A 23,756-nucleotide genomic window follows, 5' to 3' on the forward strand; every position below is an offset into this window, starting at 1 on the left:
GGTCTTCGAGTGTTCAACAGCAGCCGGACCCGTTCAGCGGTCCGGCTTTTATAGTCAGTCCCGCTCTCTCCGCCCCTGGCCACGCCTCCCTTCTCGAACCTTTTTGAGGCATCTGGAACAGGTCCCGGGGTCCCCCAGTCCCCTTCTTTGGGGGGCCCACCCCCGGTACCTCCGGCCACTAGCCCTCCGGGTTCATCCGGAGTGCCATGGCCTCCTGTCACTCCTGTGCCGCTCCAAGCGCTCTCGCCCCCTAGCCTTCAGGTGCTGGCACTGCACCCGGAGTGCAAAGTCGCACAACAGCCGTGCTGTTGGTGGTGTGAGCAGCGTGTCCCCTGCTTCACACACAGGCCGGCTTTATGCGACGTGCAGTGGCATCCCCTGATGCCACGACACATACATTAAATTTGCGTGTTTATTATTTTAAAACGTGTCTCTCTTGAAAATAAATGACGCAAAAATGAACAACACATTTTCTTTTTTACAGCTACCGTTATAGCTGTCACAAAATACATTATCTTTTTAAAGGACCGAATACATGTATATAGTACAGGCAATATAAGATAGAGGAACATAGCATTTCAGCAAGGCAAGGATATAACAGTGACTAACGCACAATGCATGGTATTTTTATGTTACACACACTTGGTTTGGCATGCAACATTTACCTAAAATAGGGTGGGACCAGTAGAATAAAAACCCTTGCTGTTAGTAGCTCACTCATTCTTCATAATAAAGGTTTTTGGGTTAGATCGCGTTTATTTATAAATGTGTCGTAACCCTCCACCACCCGACACGGCCAATCAGCAAAAAAAAGTGTCACGTTGACAAAAGACAAATAATTCACTACTTCAGCCCACCGGTGTGTTGAAGAGTTAATCCACATTTACAGTTTGAGTACGACGTTTCGCTGGTAAATACTTCCAGCATCATCGGGCAATTCGCCAGAATGGTAAAGCCCTCGCTTGCTCCCGGTTTTATATAGAGCAGCAGGGTGACGTCATCACTTAACTCATCAGGTGCAGTGATTAGAGGCGGAGGGGGGGGGTAATGTAATTATATAATCGATTAGTAATCAGTCATTGGTTATGATTAGTAATGAGTTGTAGATTAGTAATTCTTTAAATCAAAATGTAATGTGTATTATTTAATAATACGCTTCCAGGCCGCACTAAGCCGGTAGCTGTCAGAGCGATTAAAGTTATTCTTGTTCCTCTCAATTTCAATGGATTCTCTAATTAGTCTTTGCCAGTAATAATTAGTTTTACACACCACTGCAACATTGTCAAAATCAATTGAGTGTCCTTGTTGACAAGCATGTTCTGCCACTGCCGACAGTTGTGTTTGAGATAATTTAATATTTCTCTGATGTTCTTTTAGTCTTACGCTGATGTTACGTCCCGTCTGCCCAATGAGAGAGATTAAACACGTTAAAGACGCACTACGACAGAATGGCTACAATAATGCTCAAATTAACAGAGCACTGAATGCCAAATCACGATCGCAAAGCAATACTACTGAAAGCGACCAGATTGTTAAAACAATAAAAAAATTCCATATATCTCAGGAGTAACTGACAAATTAGCCCGCGTTTTGCAAAAGCAAAACATTACAGTAAGATTTGGTACAGTACACAAAATTCAAAAACTAGTATCTTGCACTAAAGACGCATTACCTAAACTATCAACAGAAGGTGTATATCGGATTAATTGTTCATGTGGCAGCTGCTACATTGGGCAGACGGGACGTAACATCAGCGTAAGACTAAAAGAACATCAGAGAAATATTAAATTATCTCAAACACAACTGTCGGCAGTGGCAGAACATGCTTGTCAACAAGGACACTCAATTGATTTTGACAATGTTGCAGTGGTGTGTAAAACTAATTATTACTGGCAAAGACTAATTAGAGAATCCATTGAAATTGAGAGGAACAAGAATAACTTTAATTGCTCTGACAGCTACCGGCTTAGTGCGGCCTGGAAGCGTATTATTAAATAATACACATTACATTTTGATTTAAAGAATTACTAATCTACAACTCATTACTAATCATAACCAATGACTGATTACTAATCGATTATATAATTACATTACCCCCCCCTCCGCCTCTAATCACTGCACCTGATGAGTTAAGTGATGACGTCACCCTGCTGCTCTATATAAAACCGGGAGCAAGCGAGGGCTTTACCATTCTGGCGAATTGCCCGATGATGCTGGAAGTATTTACCAGCGAAACGTCGTACTCAAACTGTAAATGTGGATTAACTCTTCAACACACCGGTGGGCTGAAGTAGTGAATTATTTGTCTTTTGTCAACGTGACACTTTTTTTGCTGATTGGCCGTGTCGGGTGGTGGAGGGTTACGACACATTTATAAATAAACGCGATCTAACCCAAAAACCTTTATTATGAATAATATTGGTCGCGAAAGCCTACGTGTTAAACTCACTCATTCTTGTCTGTGTAGTTGCATGATATCAATTACATGGGAAAATAACTCAGCGGATAACGTTAGCTTTGATTTTTTTTCGTATTGTCTTCGTGCTATCGTGTGTGTCGTACTGTCAATTTGTTTTCTGCTTCCGCGTGTATCATTCATTTCAAGATAGGGCTTGTTGTCAACAACATCAAAAGGAGGACACACTGAGGAAAAAACGCAAGTATTCATCTAATTGGCAGTGCATATAAAAATTCACTGACACCTCGTATGGTAATAACGACGTTACAGGACTTGTGTCGTTTTCCGTGTGCCTTTCCTCTTCCGTGTCTTTATCCCCGTGTTATTTCCAAGGATCTCTCTCTTTCTACATCTCTCTCATTTTGTCTCCGTTCCATTTCTTATTTTCCTTGTATGTGTCTTTACGTGTGTCTCATCTCGTGTATTTTTCCCATCTCTTTCCTCCTGTGTTTATTTCCCTGTCTCTCAACTCGTTTCTTTAACTGGACTCATCGAGTTTCTCTCAGCCCCTCTCTTCCAATGTCTCGTCTCCTCGTTCTTCTCCTGTGTCCCTTCTCTTGTTAATCTCCTTGTGTCTTGACTGTGTGTGTAGAGACTGCAGAGTTAATTTATATAATCGTTACATATTTTGTTTAAATTAGTTAATCAAAGTATGGGAGGGGTTTTTGCTGAATATATATAATATTGATTTTACAATTATATTGATTTTACAATCCCAGCTATGAGATGGGGGTGGAGATACAGACTTTATCTCGTTATATATACTCACAGAAGCATGGGGAGAGAAAGGCATAGGTAGAGATAAACACACGGAGACACATGGAGAAAAACAGTGTTCATAGACACAGGACAGACATACTTCCTGCGACCCTCCCTGATTAGCTGTTCTGATCGCCTATTTAACAAATACCAGTATATGTGACGTTATGGATAAGACAATTGTTAATGACAATGTATATCACTTTGCATCTTAGTAAAACATCGGACAAGATGAACAACTTTTTTTAATTAGAGCATGGCCAATATGGAGATAACATTCAAAGCTGTATCTGACGACAAACCTGTTTAGTGTTTGAACATCTTTACACCTGTTTTATTACCAGAAAAGGTAAAGCCTATTCTTATTTTTTTCATAATGTTGACACTGGCCAAAAGGGGCCATAGATATACCTGCTTAACCCGAGCTATGAATACTTTGATACTTGCATTGCCTTTGTACGGTACGCCTTTTTGCGTTCGCTGGTCTAACACTGATGAAACAAGGCTATAAAGGAGGCTCTCTATGGTGTCGGCCTATCAATTTCAAAATCCATGCATATATTATCAAATATAATTAGAAAATGTGTACAATTATTGGAACATTTAACGTTTCTCAACTTTATATGAATACATTTTCATTGAATAAGCAGAGTTGGTTTTGATCATTCTTATTAGTAACTCAGTGAATGGTGACTGTGCTGCGACTATCAAATTAATACAGTAGCATCAAACGTGGCTGTCTCGTTGGAGCTTAGTATCTCAGTGGTGCCCGTTCAATTCTCTGATCTCTGAGCCACCCAGCCATCTCTGAGGCTTAGTGGAATTATAATTTACTCGCATTTTGGTTTTAAATGGACGGGTGTTTTTAATAATTGGGCAAAGGAAACAGGATTTAATCAACTTAACTCAAAATTCTGTATAACCAATTAGTTATATAAACACATATTTAGCAATTGTAGGCCTAAACCGTTGCTACCGACTAACCACATGTATTTTGTCATGCGACCCAACATGATGCTTACATGTAATATACGTAAGTATAATACAATCCTATTTTAACTGATCACGTTGAACACTGTGTCTCGGTGTATAGATGCGAGCGAAGGGAGTGGTGGGGCTGCTGCTGGCTCTCTCCTTGTTAGCCGGACGAGCAAATGGATTCTTCCCGAAAAAATGGCTGGCCTCCTTTGCATCGATTTTCGCAAAAGAACGCACTATTAGTCACGTGCAAATGACCACTACAGCTATCGAGGTGGTGGTGGAAGAAATGGCAAAGGTACCAATAGATGCTTGGTTAAACAAATATTTGTTAAGGTCTTGTAAAGCTAACTACAACTGTATCTTCCCCTATCCTGAGCTGTGCAAACTGTGATACCCCTTGATGAAGTTCAGACAAACCACTTTCCTGTTTTCATCTGCCTATACAGTAAGTGTAATGTCTAATTAATTAGCTTGATTATAACTGTTGTATTCTGCGATATGTTTTCCTTACACATTTGCAAATCACTCATTGCTTGCTTCCTACATTTCCTATACTTTCTACACCCCAGTCTTACACGAGACTTCCCCAAAGCATATCTTTCTCAATCTGATTGAAATATAAATTTTCGCTCATGTAAATCATCTTGTGGGTGTGTTTTAATTTGGTACACGTTAAAATTGATCTTCTCTCGAAAAGTCAAGCAGAGAGCAACAAACCGCCCTATTAACATATATTATAGTTAGCACACTTCTTGAATTAAGAAAGGTTTTAAAAGCTTGAAATAAGAGAGGAATGTATATTTAGTGATTACATGTTTTGTTTCAAACATGCACATCACATTGGAGGCGCTCTAAAATGTAATTACAATTTAATAAATCAAAACATAATGGAACATATATTTAGTAGCATTTTAAAGATAAAGATTCATATTAATCGGATGCCTTAATAGCATGGCATCTCAAAGTTCTTTACAAAATACAAAACGATGCAAATACACACATCAGAAAATGAGAACGTTAGCGGCCGAGCCAAAAATAAAAGAACAATTAATGAGGGAGGTCATCAAAAAAAGGGTCACTGTGCACCTTTTACCTAACTAATAACCAACGGGAACCGTTTGCTCGTAGGAAGCCTCCAACTTCTTAAATGTGGCTGGTACTGCAACAGAAGAGCACAAGTATTCAGTGGCAAGCGTTCTGAACGACGCTGTCTTCGCGAACGTGCAAATTATGATATTAAAGCACGCCAATAATGAAATAAAAATAGAATATATTCAATTGCAATATGTTATGCCCCCGTTGCCTTTACTGATTATCAAAAGTATGTGATACATTTGACCATATGATCTTAGCTTCTAGATTGTCAGCTTATTGCATAAGCATTAAGGTAGTGTGTCGGATTTTGGCTTACCAAGAGGGAATAACACTGTATAAAGTCACAATTCATCAGATATCTCTTCGATATGAGGTTCAATAGTTCTGGTATTTGCATGGTATATATAGGTATTACTATGGCATGATAATTGTTGCTATGTTTGATCTTTGTATATGTTCGGTTTTGGCAATATACTCTGCACATATTCTTTGGGTCTTTCGGGAAAGCCACGTAGATAAAAATATAATGAAAATATGACGATCTTTCGATCGCAACACAAGCAATCGTTATCAGGTGGAAAAAATTAGAGGGAGAGCTGCTTAGGCAGGATGTTATAAAGGTTTGAGATGGGTGTAGCCCAAGGGTTATAAGCGAAGTGGGCGGGGCTAGTGATGACATTTGCATGTAAATGGAAGATTGGAGAGCTATCTCCATGACGACGACCAGCAGAGGTGGCCACTGTATTGTGAGAGATTAGCATGTCAATGTAAGATAGTAGAGCCACCGCCACATCGAGGAAAACGAGCCACGGTGGCTGTGTTAGTGAGACATTTAACCTGTTAAATGTAAGATCGGAGAGCTACCTCAACAACCGCCATTCACCACTAAGTGGCGGTGATGTCACCACGACGCTTGTGCCAGGCTATGTGCACCTTGAGGCCACGTGAAGTGTCGAACGCCCGCTGGCAGGAGGTCACGGGGCAGACCCAGATGCCACGGGCCGACTGACTGAGACGACTGGCTGATGCACCACTTGTGCCCCCTACAGTGCCAACTTGCTGTGCTTTAGACACCCTGTGCTCTGCTCATTGTTGTGAGCGTCGCTCCTCCGCCCTCCGTTGTTGTTGGAGAGCGACTGCCTCCAACTGCCCAGTAGCGTCCTTCACGAGCCTCCTCCACAGAGGCCAATCTTGACACCGCTGGTACCAGTCATCGGCAAGTCCACTCAGCTCCATATCCGCCTGTACCAAATCACTCCATCTCTTCTCTAGCCCATGCCGTGCCCGTTTTTCCCCCTCGATCCAGCTGAACAAAATCTGTTTAGGCATGTGGTGGCTGGGCATGCGGGCTACATGACCCAGCTAACGCAGCATTGCCTGCCAGAGGATCTCGCCGATGGGACTTTGTCCAGATCTTTCAAGGATTTGTGAGCTCCTCACACAATCCAGCCTGGTTAAACCCAGGATGGATCGTAGGCAGGCCAGCCTAAATGTTTCTAACCGGCAAAGATGTTTCATTAGGGGGGTCCACGTTTCGCAAGCATAGATAAGGGAGGGAATGACCGTGGCCGAGAAGACCTGAAGCTTCGTGCGGAGGAATAGACCAGGTAGCTTCCACACAGCGTTAAGCAACCGATGAAAAGATAATGCCGTTCGACTGATTCAGAATGAGACCTCTGCTGTTAAACCAGAGCCGGTCATGAGCACACTGCCAAGGTATGGGAAACTCTCCACTCTCTCCACAACTGCCCTATCACCAATTGGGAGTTGTGGGGGTGGAGTGTCCGATGGTACAAAATACCCAGGCAGGTGCTTAGTTTTGGTGGGGCTGATGGTAAGGCCCCACCTCTTGGTGGCAAGCTCCAGGTTCAGCAGCAGTGTCTCCAACTCCTCCTCTGAGTGAGCAGCAATTACCAGATCATTGGCATACATAACGTGGTTGAGCAATAGCGAGCCATCCCTTGACCGCATCCGGGCATCGATTATCCTCCCTTTGCATCTGTACCAAATGGAAATTCCTCTGGTACAGCTATTGAAGGCTTCAAGAACTACGTGGTCAAAATAGATGTTAAATAATATGGGAGCCAGAGGACATCCCTGTCGCACCCCAAGGTGTACAGGGAATGGCTCTGACTCCCGGCCAGAGCCATTCCCTGTGATGTGGTGTGGATGCGCTGATGCCGGAACAGCGTGTTGGTAGTTACAAGCCCATGGGCTGCACAAAAATCTAGCAGCCTCTTGCCGTTGTTATTGAGCTGATCTGACCCATGCCTTCCAATTAATTTAGACCAGGTGCCAGCATCATGACCAACTCGGGCATTGAAGTCACCCAACAAGATTATTCTATCCTGAGGGGCCACTTTAGTTAGCACCTGTGACAGGAGGTCATAGAAGGCATCTGACTCATCGGCCTTGCCTGCATCCCTCCACGGATGTTCGTTTTCAGTGGGGGCATAAGTAATCACGACCACCACTTCTCGCCTCTGGTTGATAGGAAGGCGAGCCCAAATTAGCTTGGGGCTTACATCTTCCCACACCTCACCACCACTCTCCCATGCCCCCTTCATTCTTTTATTCAGAAGAAGAGCCACACCCTGTTGTTTGGCAGTCTTCTGCCCCGAGTAGAGGACTGTCCACCCCTCATGGTGGCAGGAGGCGGTGCTGGTCCAGCTCCCGACAAAGGAGTGGCAGCCTCTCCTCTGCAGTGAGCGTTCGAACATTCCACGTTGCCACACGTAGTGTGATTTCATTTTGTTTCTGGAGGAGCCCCGAGTTTAAAGATTCAGTCTTCTGCCTCCGCCAAATGGGGTTTGGCCAGGAGACGTCATAGACGCCTGTCCCCCCAGCGGCCTCCGGCACAAGTGTAATAAATGTTTTAGCTCGTAGTTTAGTGGTAGTTAATTGAAGGTGGAGGGGTTACCAGCCCCTCGCACCCATCCAGAGCCCCCATTTGGCTGCTGTGGTGGTTACAAACGCCATGAGAGGAGAGGCCAATCTGAATTGGTCTTCCCCCCATGACAATGGCCACAACAGCATTGCCCATCTGGCACCACGAGGAGGTAGGGGGTTGTTTTGCCAGACAAACACACACATACATAGACTCACACGCACATGGAACTACGCACACAATGACTTACACACACACATATGGACTTACACACACACATCGACTGACACACACACATCGACTTAAACACGCACCACACACACACACATAGACGTACACAAACAAACGCAGCGACTAAATTTCGATGTAAAGCTTTCGTGACTGTAAGGATTCATCTTCTTTGGTTCTTTCGGTAACGTCACGTAGAATGAGAATAAAATAATAAAATAAAACAATGAAATTCCCACGACGTTTCGGCCACAACACAAGTAGCCGTCCTCAGGTGAAGAAACAGGACTGTCCAGAAGACAGCGCTTGAGTGAACCCTGTCAAGCTTGACAGCGTCTTTTAAGCTGTGTGGGAGGAACAGAGAGCCTTGACAAACGAGCATTAACTGGGAGATTAGCATTACGGAGAGCGAACGAGCTGGGACTGGAGGAGGGAGGGGGAGTTTACATATAAATTAGCATGTAACTGGGGGATCAGCATGATGTTGGTGTGAGGGATTAGCACCACGGCGAACGACGAGCTCGGACCGGGGGACAGGGGGAGAGGAGTTTACATATAAATTAGCATGTAACTGGGGGATTAGCGTTGGTGTGAGGGAGAGAAGAGCACCAAGGAGAGAAAAAATGGCGGTTTTCCCATCTCCAAGGACAGCGACATTCAGGCGGACGGGTCAATCCATACTTGGAAGGGAGGAGGGGGGAGGGAGAAACAGTCACAATGCCAGCGAAAGAGCTGCGGTCTGACGGTCACTGCAAAATACAATTAATTAAGAACGGAAATGGTTTAAAACATCTTTCCAATGGTTACTAAGCCAGAATCCATCCTCTCGGTTGAAATTGTCTCTGTGTTTGTATATGTGGATGGCTTCATGAACGAATCTCTCATGGTAGCCGGTTGGCTTGCAAAGAACCTCCGTCTTGGAGAAGTCAATGTCATGTGAACCCACTGAATTATAACAGTACCCGGGCGTTTACAAACTAAAATGCCTCTGTGGTAGCAACTACATTGGGGAAACCAAACGACATATATCGGACCGCATACGCGAACATAAAGCAGACTTGAAACATGGCAGGACAAACTCTTCTGCCGTGGCAGATCACTGTTATAATTCCGACCTCCGGCCCTTGTCAGTGTCAGGTCCGAACGGCCCAGTGGCGGTACCCGTTAAGCAGAGTATAGTGTGAGGGCACACTAAGTATGAGGACGTATCCTCTAGGCCAGTGGTTCTTAACCTTGTTGGAGGTACCGAACCCCACCAGTTTCATATGCGCATTCACCGAACCCCTCTTTAGTGAAAAATAAAATGTGATTTTTTTCAAATTCAAGACATAGATATGTTTTTTACTGGTACACAAAATGAGCCGTGCATGAACATTACCTTGTTCAAAGAATAAAACCAACACAATGCATAAACTCACAACAAATTACATACCTGGAAATCAATGTGACTTCTGCTGTTGCCTTTGAGAGATCAGTTCAGATATGCGTGGCTTCACCTTGGCAAGTGCCACTCTCATGTCATTTTCACAGCAAAGTCTGTTCCTTTTCTTCGTTTTTATGTCCAGCATCCTCAAAGGATTGCTCACAAAGATATGTTGTAACAAATGGTATAAAAAAATCCAGGGCTTTCTTAGCAATAACTGGATACTTGTTCATTTGTCGACACCAAAACGTTGAGAGCGTTGTTGTTCTGAAGAGTTGCTGTTGAACCTGGCTCTGCTGAATTTCAATGATTTCGTCGAGGAATTCATCATTCACATCTGCTGTTTCAACAGCAAACGTGAACGGCTGTCTCACCCATGCTGGATATGACTCTCTTGTAGGGAAATATCCGTCGAGAGACTTTGCAAGCTCATCTAAGTGCGTGGCAATTGTTTGCTTCAGTTCCGTGGATACAGAAATATCTCCGATTCCAGACACATCTTTGATCTTACTTGCACAGTCGTCCAGAAGCGGGAAGTTTGCGAAGTTATTGTTCTCTGTTCGTCGTTTCCATAACGGTAGCTTTTTTTGAAAAGCCTTCAGGTGTTCTTCCGCTTCCATGATATTGACTCCACCACCCTGCATCTGCTGATTGAGATGATTGAGAGCTGCGAATATATCAGCCATGTACGCTAAAATGAGAATGAACTCAGGATTTTTGAAGCAATCTGCATGGCAGTGTTGGTGCTCTTGCAAAAACAGGGCTAATTCCACACGCATGGCAAAAACACGATTCAGCACCTGTCCCCAGGATAACCACCGAATATTAGAATGGAGCAGAAGTACCTCAAATTCAGAGCCCATTTCTTTACACAGCTCACTGAAGATGCGGTGCCTCAGAGCACTTTTTCGCACATAGTTCACACATTCCACCACAGTTTTTAATACTTCTGCCATTTTTGGAGGTAAGGTTTTTGTTGCCAACGCATGCCTGTGCAGAATACAATGCGTCACAATGATGTGTGGTGCATCGGCCTTTACTAGCGCACCAAAACCAGACTTTCTTCCCAGCATGACTGGAGCTCCGTCCGTACAAACTGCAGAAACCATATCCCATGAAAGATTGTTGTCTCTGAAGAAGTCATCCACAAGCTTCTTCACATCGGCTGCCTTCGTTGTTGTTGTAAGAGGCTTACAAAATAAAAACTCTTCTTTTATCATGTCGTCTTTCACATAGCGTACAAAAACGGCAAGCTGGCTTAGATCAGAAACGTCTGTGGTTTCGTCGAGTTGAAGGCTGAATTTTGCCGGGCTTGAAATCAGATCCGCGACTACTTGAGCCAAGATGTCTTTACTCATGTCTTCTATTCTGTCACTGACGGTGTCATTTGAAAGGGGAATTTGGGATAATTTACCTTCGGCCGCTGTTCCGAGTATCAGATTCGCCATCTTTAATGCAGCTGGTTTCACAAGTGTTTCACCAATGGTGTGTGGCTTGCCCTGCTTTGCGATCAGGTAAGCAACTTCGTACGATGCTGTCAGGATCGGTTTGTTAACAGGTACAAATCCAAGAGCAGGCAGAGTGGCCCTTTCATCGAATCTGGCTCTCTTCACCCTGAATTCAGCAAGTGTTGTGTTCTTGTATTCCCCGTCTCCATGCAGCTTCAAGAAGTGTTCCTTTAGTTTTGCCGGTGCAAGACTAGAGTTGCTCAACTTGGCGTTGCAAATCATGCAGATAGGACGCTCACTCCCATCACGTTCCGTGATACATGAGAATCCATGTTGTACATATTCGTCCGACCACTTTCTTCTTTTGCCCGACATAGTTAGTATGGATAAAATATTAAAGAAATCACACGACGTACGACAACAACAGTCACACGTTGACTACTGAGTACGCACTAAATTCCCCGCAGCGCTGATTGGCCAAGCAGTGTAGCATGATCATCTGCAGCCAGTGATGGCCAAGCGGGCCGTGTGTGTCATCACAAATTTACACAATAATTCAAGTGTGTCCGGACCTCCGTGGCGGGGGCTCTGCCGAACCCCTGAGATCGACTCGCCGAACCCCTGGGGTTCGATCAAACCCAGGTTAAGAACCACTGCTCTAGGCTATCGGTTGGGAGAGGCCGTTACCTCTCTGTGTTAGGGACATTCTCTGACGTTAGAGTAAATAAACAGTGTTGCCTACGAGAAGTATCTGCCTCCTTTGTCAACACTAAGAGGAACAGAGATTCCTTGGACTTAAATTGTTGCAGCCCGATATGTTTTAGCTGCCTGGCTGCTCCACACAGCAGACATGCAGCCTTCGACGGGAGACAATTATATTGCTCTTGCATAAAGAACGACGACTCACCAATGCAATTCGGGTTCAGTCTCTTCATAAGAGAACCATTGCTTGATATTTCTTAAAGTGGCCCTTATTTTGACCTGGAAAATGTACGTACTGAACCACCCCCTACTTGTATGTTTATTTGCAATGTTATGAATTAGTTCAACGCTCTTGTCATATTCCCACTAATGTAGATTTTAAAACATCTAGGTAGTAAGTTTTTAATTACTGCATATTTATTGTTGTCATTTTTACTTGCAGGCTAAAGAATCCATAACTGGCTACAAGGTAAACTACAAAGGTACCCCGAGCTATAATCTAGCGAAGGATGTCATTTTAACATCGAATGCAAACACAGATTCAGAAAAAAACACAAAAAATGATCCAAGATACCATTTTGATGCAGAGAAGTTCGTAGGTGCCCTCGAGATAATGATCAAGAATCGAAACAGATTAATTGCATTGCTCAGGAAAAATGAAATAACAACTGCGGACTACATCACAGCACGACAGCTGACGGGAACCATTCTCCACACATTGCAGGTATGTGCACTACACTTAAATTAAGATAGGGAAAAACTCTACACATTTGTAATGTAAATAACAAATACTAATTAGAATGCAGAAGCAAATTTCTATCAGTCATCACATTTGTCACTGCACACAAACATCCACAAATCTGAGCATTTTGTTTTTAAATGTTTTATTTAGCATGAGTATTCATCAACTGCGTCATTAGTAATCTGAATTTAACATGTTCTGTAATTATTTTAAACATGAGGGTATCAAACAAGGGTGTTAACCGTGAGTAGCAGGTTGCCACCAGAGGTATTGCCAGACCCCAGGCAAAATGACACGTTGTGGCAATGCTGCAAATAGGCCATTTGTAGGCCTTTTTGTGATGGCCGGGGCTAATGTGTCCTTTTGCCACCCTCTCTATGTGGCCATAGAGTAATGTAATACATAGCTACTAACAAATTACAAATGAGGAACATGGCGACAGGTTCTGGCCACAGTTTTCGGGATGTCATAGAACAATCTTGCTCCTCTCCACATATGCATCTAACAAATTTGGCTCCACGAAACATCTGTGTGCAACCTTTGTTGAGCAGATCCACAAAAATGTGATGTGATTTTGCGTGAAGTGCTGAGCCACGTGAGTGAGTGTGGATCAATCGTAAAGCAGGAGTGCCAACACAGTTTGCGCAATAACTCCACACCTTGGAACATTTTCACTAAAAAAATAAAAATCCACACTTCATAAGTAATCTGCACTGTACACAGACATGTGTATTTTCGTGTATTTTGTAAACATACACTGTATAGAGTGGAAGGTCAGAAGGTCGTGACGGTCGCTGCCAATAATGTCAACGCACTTCAGCAACTCTTGGTTTCTAACAACAGGTTTCACAACCTATGACTTGTGTGGCAATTAGCACCCACATTAAAGTATTGTCTTACCAGCCTAATGTCCTCTGTTTCCTGTTGCATTGTAATCGATGACAACCGCTCAGGCAGAAGAGTTATATTGGTTGGGTTTGTGGCCTATAATCGCTTAAAAGGCCAATCCATGGTGCAAAGCCGTGGCCACATACAGGGCATGTGAGGTCTGGAGTTAGTTGTTGAGGACAAGCACTTCAGAATTCCTTTGCACTCTTTTTTTAATCTCTGCTTCCACAACTCATTCGATTTCGAAGAACCTTATTCAGGTTGGATGGTGGTTCGTCAAAAGGCTATGTCCTGCGGATCAGGTGTCCTATCTATCTATGCCGATCCTTGATAAGTTATGCTTTAAGGTTGTTTTTGGCTCGTTGCAGAACTTCAATATTGGTCATTTGTCTTACTATGTATTTTGAAGGATTATTCTTAAGTGGTGCTGCCTGTTGAGTGTCAAGGTTTCACTGTCATATAGGGGCTCTGTCAGGATGACGGTTTAGTAGACTTTCAGCTTAGTTGATTTAGAAAGGGCATGACCGAAATTACAGCTGGTTTTGAGTATATGATTGATAGATAATTATCTCATTGTCTATCCACACTTCATTAGATGCGTTAGTACCGAGGAAGATTCGTTAGTACCGAGGAATGTGTGGTACCATTTAGAGCGACATTTGCTTTAGATGCAGGAATTTTGTCATTTTATGACCTTTGGTGCATCTAAGGTTTATTGAGAGACCAAAAGATGCTGCTGTTACTGAGAAGTGGTTGGATATGTTCCGGAGACAACTTTCAGCATGAGCAAATAAGGTACAGTTGTCAGTATAAGAAATATTGAAGCAGTGCCTCCTGAACCATGACATTCGCCTGTCGATAGCGAAAGTTTAATAGCTTGCTTGATGTGCAAACATTGATATAGATTCTGGTCTGAGTCTTTGACATGGCCTCCCCGGGCATGGTGACAGAGGATATAATGCATATGAGTGGTGCCAAAATACAGCCTTGCTTTATGCCGTTGGTGATCACAAAAGCGTGGTGCTAGAGTTTACCACTGGATGGTACTATTGCAAGTGTGCCATCGTAAAAAGGCTCTACTTACCATGAGGCCTCCTTTGCCAGTACCAGCTTATAATAATAGGCTTTTTCCCCTTTTTTTCTGGCAACAAAACTGAAACCTTTTACAAGGAATAATGTCTACATTAAGCACAACACATGCGGTCAGAATGCAAAAAAAAACACACACTGATAATACATGCATTGTCCTTGAAACTAATTGGTCCACACCAGAGACAGCTTTTTTTAGAGCCTCGTATCATATGGTGTTCAACCAGATGACGCCAAAAGGCGCTCAGCTCATCGACAATGCACTATCAGAGTATGAGGGCTCGGGGTAAGCATCTACATCATGAGGTTTCAAACGAGATGGGTGGCCGAAGCAACGGCGATGGCCCGCACGAATGCGCACACACTGTGGACGTTTAACCTTGACCACTTCAACAGGACTGTGCCATGGCCTACGCAATTTGAGAGAGGTGCCAACTGGCAAATGAGGGCAATGCAGCCAAGCCCAGTCGCCAACAGACCACGGCATGTCACGTGCGGACCTGCGCGCACAACGTTCGTTGCGCGTTTGCGTCTCAGATGTGTTAACTCTAGCCGCTTCCCGGGCCTCAGAAATCCGCCGTATGGAATCTTGGACATGGTCCGTCAGGGTAGATTTGGCACCACCAATAGGCGCTCCCAATTGGTTATCTCTGAATGGCACGTTTTCCCTCCCATGCATGAGAAAAAATTGCGAAAATCCCATGGAAGCGTGCGCGGCCATCCTGTTCGCAGCAAGCACGCTCGGCACATGCAAATCCCAATCAGCTTGTTTGGCATCCACAGTCTGACGGAGCATGGCGACCAAGGTCTGGTTTAGACTATCGACCATTCCATTGGTCTGAGGGTGGTATGGCGATGTTTTGATTTTCTTGGTGCCCAATGCGTTACAGACATCACGCAGCGACTTAGATGGAAAATTTCGACCCTGGTCCGTAAGCAGCTGTTCGGGAGCACCGTTATCCATAACATAACAGTTCAAAAACGCGTCAGCAATGGAGGCCGCCGACAGGTCTGGCAGCGGCCAAGCCATCGGCCATCTCTTTTGTTGTAATTGTTGTATTTACCTCCATGATGTTCTTTTTTTGAGCTGCCACTCTCTCTCTGGCCCCTCCCCCCCCCCCCCCAACCTTATTTCCTATTTAAGCTTCTGTTCATCCTCCCGGCCCCCCCATCTCTCTCTCCTTGCCTCTCTGTCCGTCTTTCCTCCCTCCTTACCTCTTGGTGGACTTGTATATGTATTTCTAATGACCTTGTACCTCGTATTTTTTCACTCGTTCTATGCTGGTATGTGCAATCCAGAGTTTGAACACGAAATTTAACACTCTTCTGAAATTCGTGGTCCGCCAGGAAGTGTCTAACTGTGTTGTTGGCCTGACTGGTTGTGCTTCACATAATGTTTTTAGGTTTGTTAAATTCTAGTCTCTCATCTCTTTTGTTGTATTTACCTCCATGATTTGTTCTTGACACCTGATGAAGATCGCATGTGTTGTGATCGAAACGTCGTGATTGTCTTCTTTTAATATAATATAATTGTATTGTATTTCTACATACGTGACTTTACAAAAAAAAACAATGAGTAAAAATATTCCACTTATACCAATAGATATTTATTACCTCTAGGAGGAAATGGAAAGTGGCCCAGGACATCGAGTGCCACCAGCTCATTAATATGCGAGACAGAAATATATTTCAGCAGTGGATGACATTTCCGCTGTGGTGGCTTCCGCCAAGCACACTCAGGGCATGACCGGATCAATTTGGAAACATTGGCAGTCATAACCGGCCAATAATAATCCTGCTGCAACGTCAACAACGATTTTTGGACACCAAGGTGTAAAAACCTCTCTCCGTGCAGCGTGCGAACCAAGCCGTCACAGAGAGCAACGAGAACCACAATCCGCCAGCGATCTAGGATCTCCTCTCTCCACATTAAAAGGCCGTCATGGAGAGTCAATCAGCCCCCCTCATCTCACGCAGAAGATACCTGTGCGTGCTCCGCACGACATCACAAACTCTCTAAGGAGTTGTCTAGTAGCTGTTCACGCACCCACACTGAGCGTGGGAGCTGCAACACACTGTCAGCCGGTACATTCGCATCCAGAGTAGTCAAATCATTCACCGCGGACATGACGGTTCGTGGTCGCGAGACAACGGCTCATCCTGGACACACACGAGCAACGAGGCGATTGTGGCAGTCATGACAGGGCATCTGCGTTGCAATGCCTGGAGCCCTTACGATACACCACACTGAAGGATAACTCTTGTAATATTTCTAGCCAACGAGAGAGTTGGCCAGCCGGCTGCTCGACTTTCCAGGAATATTGGAGAGTCACATGATCAGTGCAGACAACGAATTTCCTGCCATTAAGGTAAGGCCTGTACTGCCGCACGAAATGAACAATGGCCAAAAGTTTCCTCCGAGTGACACAATAGCGACTCTCCGCAGGCGAAAGGACATGGCTGCCATAAGCGACCACTTTCTCAATTGAAATTGGACGGCACTGATTCCCGTATCGCTGGCATCAGTGTCAAGAATAAATGGCAGAAAAAAATCCGGATATTCGAGCGTGGGCGCATCAGACAAACGTTCGCGGAGGGCCACGAACACGGCCTCCTCTTCCGAACCCCATCTAAACCTTACATTTTTAGCAGTCAATGCGTGCAAAGGTTTAGCAACCATAGTGAAATTTGGCACGAACATATGGTAATATGATGCAAATCCAACGAAACTGCGCACATCACCCACGTAGGTAGGAGTCGGCCAATCACGAACACATGCAGTTTTCGTGGGATCCGTAGCGATGCCATCAATGTGACCCAGATAATGCACCGAATTTTGCAGCAAGTGACATTTTCCCGGTTAAAATTTTAAGCTAGCGGAGCGCATCCTATTGAAGACGGAGCATAGACGCTGGAGATGTTCATCAAACGTGCGACTAAAAACAATAACATCGTCTAAGTAAAAGAGACAAGTGTCCCACTGTAGGCCAGCCAAAACGAGCTCCATCAAGTGTGGAAAAGTAGCCGGAGCCAAGTTCAAGCCCATCGAAGGCAGTTGAACTGGAAAAGTCCTTGAGGTGTACGGAAAGCGGTTTTCGGTTACAATGAATCATCTAGGGGCAATTGCCAAAACCCGGAAGACAAATTGAGAGTCGAGAATTATCGCGCACCGGACAAAGCGTCTAAGGAGTCATCTATGCATGGAAGCGGATACGCGTCGGCCACCACAACCTTGTTCAACTTGTGGAAATCAACGGAAAATGTAAGATTACCGTCTTTCTTTTAGACAAGCACGACAGGCGCACCCCAAGGGCTATTGGACGGAGAAATAATATAAGCGGCCAGCTTGTCGTTGACCGCCCGTTGTACGCATTCCTTCTCCACCGGACTCAACTGGTGAGGATTCTGGCAAATAGGGCTGGCTTCACCCGTATCAATATGGGGAGACAAAAGGGACGTATGGATGGCCTAGGTCGAAATCATCTTACTAAAAACGTCTGAAAACTCACACAGAAGCGAACGCAACTCATTCCGTTGCTCAGGAGATAAGGACGAGTTCTCCCTGCATAACTCAGTGACCCATCGATCGTCCGAAACAGAACAGGAATGAGCCACCACCACTAAATGTTGTGGCTCAACCTCGTTGTGTTTTGAAAAGGCGGAAGTGGCATGAGCCAGCACCGTACCAGTGGGAACAACAACCGCGTCCGATCCCCCATGAAGAACCTGCAAAAACAGGGCCTGCTCAGTACGAATAATTGTCTGTGCGCTGACAAGCACCAAACCCCGGGTCGCAGTATTAGACGGGGTCAGAAGGACTCCAGCCACCAAAGCAACACATCCGGATCCCTTACGATAACGCAATGGCACAAGGACTTGGGATTCCGGTGGAATCTCGACCGTGATATCAACTAGGGCTTACATGGCGGCATATGGAGGTGAACGCAACAGCAGCGAAGGCAAAAATAACAATTTGCGACCCGAGGGCAGTTCCAAACAGCCTTGATCCACCAGGATCTTGACAGGCATTCTTCTAAAAGAATCAGTGCCCAACAAGCAGGGCATGGCTAATGGCCTTGAAATCAAAACTGGTCCAGATACTGTAACATCCCCGATTGCAATACGGGTATCCACCTGATCCACGATGCCCATGCTACCACCATAAGCTGCAACACAAGCGCCAAGACCAGGATAGACTTGAGAAACAGGAATCGATAGTAATTGAAAGATCACATCAGAAATAATCATAGCGGAAGCCCCCATGTCCATTAAGACGTGAACGTCCACTCCCTGGATTGTACCAGGTACCTCAGAGGATCCTGCAGCAGCCGCGACTATATGACCCACCAACTTTTTGCATTGTATCACCGAATCAGGCCAACCTTTAGTGACTGAATTCGAACAGACATTATCAAAACTCAAATCGCGTGGTGAACGATTTCGCCCATGTCATAAGATGCCTGAGGTTGTGAATTGGGCCGGGTGTCCAACGTGTACCGACTCGCCTTTGGGGGAGGAGGTTGAGCCGTCAGAGAGGCAGTAGGAGTCGGAGCAGCAGCTGAAGTCAGGGAATGAGGGCGACCCCGGCAATCCCTCGCGAAGTGGCCCAGCCGGCCACACCTGAAGCAGGTCACGGGCAGTCGCTGAGCTCCCCAATCCTCATGCTGACGTGGTCTGTTAATTCCCGACGACGTGCCACGTCGCCCCGTCTCCGATCCCATCGAGGAACCACAGCAGCGAGATTGCCTTCCAAAGCCACGTCCTCAGGTGGAATGTGCACGACCTTAGTCGGCGACCAACTTATAGGCTCCCCATCCCGACTAGGATCCTCCATCCATGCAACCATCTGAGACCACCGCTGCAGGTTTTCGTGTGCGTGAAGGCATCTGGCGGCCCATCGAGACGACTGCACATCGTGGCCACATGCAGGCAGAACCACCCCCATGTCCCGTGCCAGAGCCAACATACGATCCATGGCCAACGAATAAAGGGCTTGTCATTTCACATCAGGGTAGGCGGCCATGGCCAATGCCATCAGAGCGCTACAGTAGGCGAGGGGTGACTCGGAACTCCCCTGCCTTCGTTGCATAAACTTCCTTCGAGTAGCAGAAGGTGGTTTGTAGACTTCAGCCATCTCGGCATATGCACCTTGTAATGTCTTCCTCCTCTCTGGAGGAATCGACCTGAACACAGCTAGAGCGTCATCATCTAACACGGTCGGTAGAGTGATCAACGCTCCATCCTCCGACCAATGAACTAAATGGAACGCCGCCTCGAACCGCCAAGTGAAGGCGCTCCAATCGCTGCTGGCAGCGATGAATTCTTTGATGTGCGGGAGTCATCGGGTGTGCCCGGCACCGTTTCGGCCGAAATTAGCGCCAGCTCATGCCGGCTGCGTACCACGTGGCTCCTCAAAAATGGCGGGCTCCGACCATGCCCTTGACGCGCCGTCCAAGATGGCGGTGTCGTGCTGCGTGGTCCCCGTAGCATGCGTAATGGTGGACGTCTCTCCAGCGCCCGCAATGGTGGACGTTGTTTCCGCAGGGGAACCCTCCGAGGCTCCGGTCCCGGACCTCTGCTCATAACCCCTCGGCAGCACCTCAAGTGGGCGCCCCACCACCACAGACGACGCGATGAGGAATACCAGCTGAAGAAGCACCGTCCTCAGCGAGTCCAGCTGCTCCACCACCATTCTTTAGCCGTCTTCAGCCCACTGTGGCGGAGAACCCATAGCCGCGCCGCTCATCTCTGGTATGGCGACCGAAGAAACCGTGGTTTCTGTTACCAGAACCACGGATCCCGGGATCGGCAGGTCCTGCCTCCCCGCCTCCTCGTCGTCGGAAGACACAACAGGTGGGTTCTTCTTTTTAAGGTGCTTAGACATATTTCACACTGGTAGAATAATTTTGTCTCTTGAAGGACCACTTCTGACTCCAAATGTAATAAACGACTTCCACGACGACTCTTGATGGTGTCTTTATTTAGCTTTATTACTGCATGGCTATGCTCCTTCCTTCTCTGGTAATTTCCTTTCTTTATCAAATGCCGTGGACGCGGCGCGCTCTCCGTTCCACCATCGAGAGTCGCGCCTCTCTCTCTCTCCGAGCTGCCGCTGGCTGACGGCATGCCGGGGAGGAGAGGTGAGCTCCGGTGGTGACTCCGCCACGTGGCCATTGGCGAGCAGCGACGCAGTCCAGACCCGGGGCTTCCACACCAACCGCGAGTCCTCCCCTGCCACTGCTTATATCACTCCTCTAGCCACACCCCCTCGTGGAACCTTCCCGATGGTTCCTGAACAGTATTTCTGACTCCGCCCGTTACCTTTGGCCCAGATGTTCTCCCCACTCATGATTGGATACCGGTTATCCGATAGTGCCCGTGCAGTTACGCCCTCACGTCCACGAGATGGCGCTCTCTCATTACAAATGAATAATAAGGCGTCATAAATCACCTGTTAAAACGTTCGTGGCCAGCTCTGCTCTTTCCGACCCACTTAACCTCATTCCACTAAGCAATGGCGGTAGACGTGAAATAATTTAGAAAATAAAATATATTCTTACATACGTTATGCATGAATTAATTTGCATATTCAAGAATTAATTACTTCCGAATGTCATAATGTATTTAAAAGAGTTTCAATAACTAAAGAGATTTAGAATAGTTCCGTAACATATCCATATACATCAATGCATATAAAATCAAATGTATTATCAAAGAACTGCTTTTTCTGTTTAGTTTGTTATTCTTCCCCCACACTTCTGATGAGCACGGTTGGCTATGTACGGTGTGAATTAAGTTTCACTGGTAACAACTCATTCTATTTATAACCATACGATATTGATTTGCAATTTCCATTGACGATTCTATCTGTTTTAGGATTTCTACAGCCATTCAAACTGGATTGAAATGGGAAACACAAAGCCAAAAGATAACATATTTAGCAATGATTTCTCAGAAAAAGAAGTTGCTGGTAAATTGCATATCACTAAATATTGCATTACATTTTTATAAATTATAAAACAAAAATATTTTTACTATGTCATTTTGTGTTAATGTATTTATTACCTACATAAACAGAAGCAAAATGTATGGTACAGGAGTAGCCAAAAACATTGAGAGGTGAGCTTACTCACTTCTGTGTCAGTTTAAACAATTACATTTATTTTCCTGGCCCTGGTTTACACAGTACGACTCCACTCCACTAATTTTGTTTCGTGTTCTTTTTTATTTGACACATATTAAAGGAGTGAATCAGCTCGTTTGCCATATTATCTGTATTTTTTGTGATTGAGGGAATGCAGATAAAAGGAATTGAAACTCGTTATTAATATGATGTCAATTTCTCCTATCCATAAACGTTACTTAATCAAGGGGTCTCCCAATTATTACAGATTTGAGTAATTTTATTGTAATTGATGGGTTTTAATGCGTCAAATTAACTCACATTATACTTCACAATACAGTGCGCATAATGTGTTTTCTTCCCTTCTCCCTCCATTTTGTTCGTGTTAAAAGACAGATGTTTTGATTTTGAAATGTTCTTTATGTGAATTGGCTCTCATTTGTTCATTGATTTGTATGTTGTGGGCCTTTATTTCTTCATTCGCTTAAGGACCAGATGTGCGCACGTGCACAAACTGTGGGACAAATTGTGTAAACAATATAAGACCGGAAATAAATTCGAAAAGCCTTCTTACCAGCGGATATTATTCATCTCAGAAGATCGGGACTATTACTGTCCCAAAGCCTAAAGGAAAATGTAAGTTGCATGGTACGGTTCATTTTCAGGTAAGGTAGTCAGCAATCCAGAGATTTGCCTTCAAGGTCAAGTTGGTGGATCATGTATTAATTTCAGCGATAGAGCATGTGAAACATTTGTCTCATTAGCAGTGATAGGATACTGACACCACCATTTCTGGAAATACTGGAAATTATAATGTTAAAAAAGCATGAGAGTACTATAGAGAGACAAGGATATATGGAGCTACACGAAGTTACAAAACTCCCAGCCACCTCTGGGCATTGTGTGCACTGCGAGCCACATGCTCGAGCTGGTGCTGGTGTTGAAGGCTGTACATTTATGTGTTTTAAACGTTAATCAAAAACGTGCAAGACTCTTTTTACGTTAAAATTCTCAACAATCATTTCTCCTCATACACAAAAAAAACAACAGCCACCATTCGTCACTAAGTGGTGGTTACATCTCCACAGCGCTTGTGCCAGGTTAGGTGCACTTTGAGGCCACATGAAGTGTCGAAGGCTCGTCAGCAGGAGGTCCCGGAATAGATCTAGGTGCCATGGGTTGACTGACTGAGATGACTAAAAGATGTACTAACTCTGCTGGTAGGCGTCGCTCCTCCGCTTTCTTTTTTTGCTGGAAGGCCACTGCCTCCAACTGCCCAGTAGCGTCTTTCACAGACCTCCTGCACAAAGACCAATCTTGACACTGCTGCCACCAGTCAGCGGCAAGTCCAATAAGCTCCACATATTTCTGTATCTCATCAGCTCATCTATTGTCTACCCCGTGCCACGCTCGTTTAGCCCCCAGTATCCAGCCAAACAGAAGCTGCTTGGGCATGCAGGCAACTTGACTCGGCCAACGCAGCCTCGCTTACTGGAGGAACTCACTGATGGAACTATGTTCAGATCTTTCAAGGAATTTATGAGCTCCTCACACAATACAGTCTGGTTAAATCCAGGATGGATCGTAGCCAGGCTCGTCTGAATGTCTCAAATCACCGCAGATGTACCTTTAGAGTACTCCACATTTCACAAGTATAGAGAAGGGAAGGCAAAGCTGTGTACAAGAAAACCCGGAGCTTCCTATGGCGTGATAGACCAGGTACCTTTCACACAGCGTTACACAGATGATGAAAAGATAATGCTGCTCCACTAATTCGGAGTGAGAACTCGGCTACCAAACCTTTTCATAAGCCCAATGCCCAGGTGCGGAAGTATTTCCACTCTCTCCACAACTGTCTCATCACTCATGGGTAGATGAAGAAGGGGAGCATTTGATGACATCAAATGCTAGGTTGTTGTGGGGCTGATGGTAA

At 45.1% G+C, this 23,756-nt stretch overlaps 1 protein-coding gene across 2 annotated transcripts in view; it reads left to right on the top strand.

Annotated features, from left to right (window-relative positions):
* Positions 1-2,132: 2,132 nt before the first annotated feature.
* LOC116941866 (von Willebrand factor A domain-containing protein 7-like) overlaps positions 2,133-23,756 on the top strand; it is a 49,355-nt gene continuing 27,731 nt past the window's right edge. The window contains exons 1-6 of one of the 2 annotated variants that reach the window (XM_032953208.2): positions 2,133-2,280; positions 2,606-2,656; positions 4,311-4,493; positions 12,424-12,705; positions 21,577-21,670; positions 22,313-22,459. In XM_032953208.2, coding sequence (XP_032809099.1) covers positions 4,311-4,493; positions 12,424-12,705; positions 21,577-21,670; positions 22,313-22,459 — 706 coding nt within the window. In that variant the 5' untranslated portion in view covers positions 2,133-2,280; positions 2,606-2,656. The remainder of the gene's footprint in view (positions 2,281-2,605; positions 2,657-4,310; positions 4,494-12,423; positions 12,706-21,576; positions 21,671-22,312; positions 22,460-23,756) is intronic. The other variant, XM_076057722.1, reaches the window with a different exon arrangement.

This window comes from Petromyzon marinus, chromosome 1 (assembly GCF_048934315.1).
Source record: "Petromyzon marinus isolate PM22_M1 ecotype Great Lakes invasive population chromosome 1, UKy_Petmar_22M1.pri1.0, whole genome shotgun sequence".
Lineage (NCBI taxonomy): Eukaryota > Metazoa > Chordata > Hyperoartia > Petromyzontiformes > Petromyzontidae > Petromyzon > Petromyzon marinus.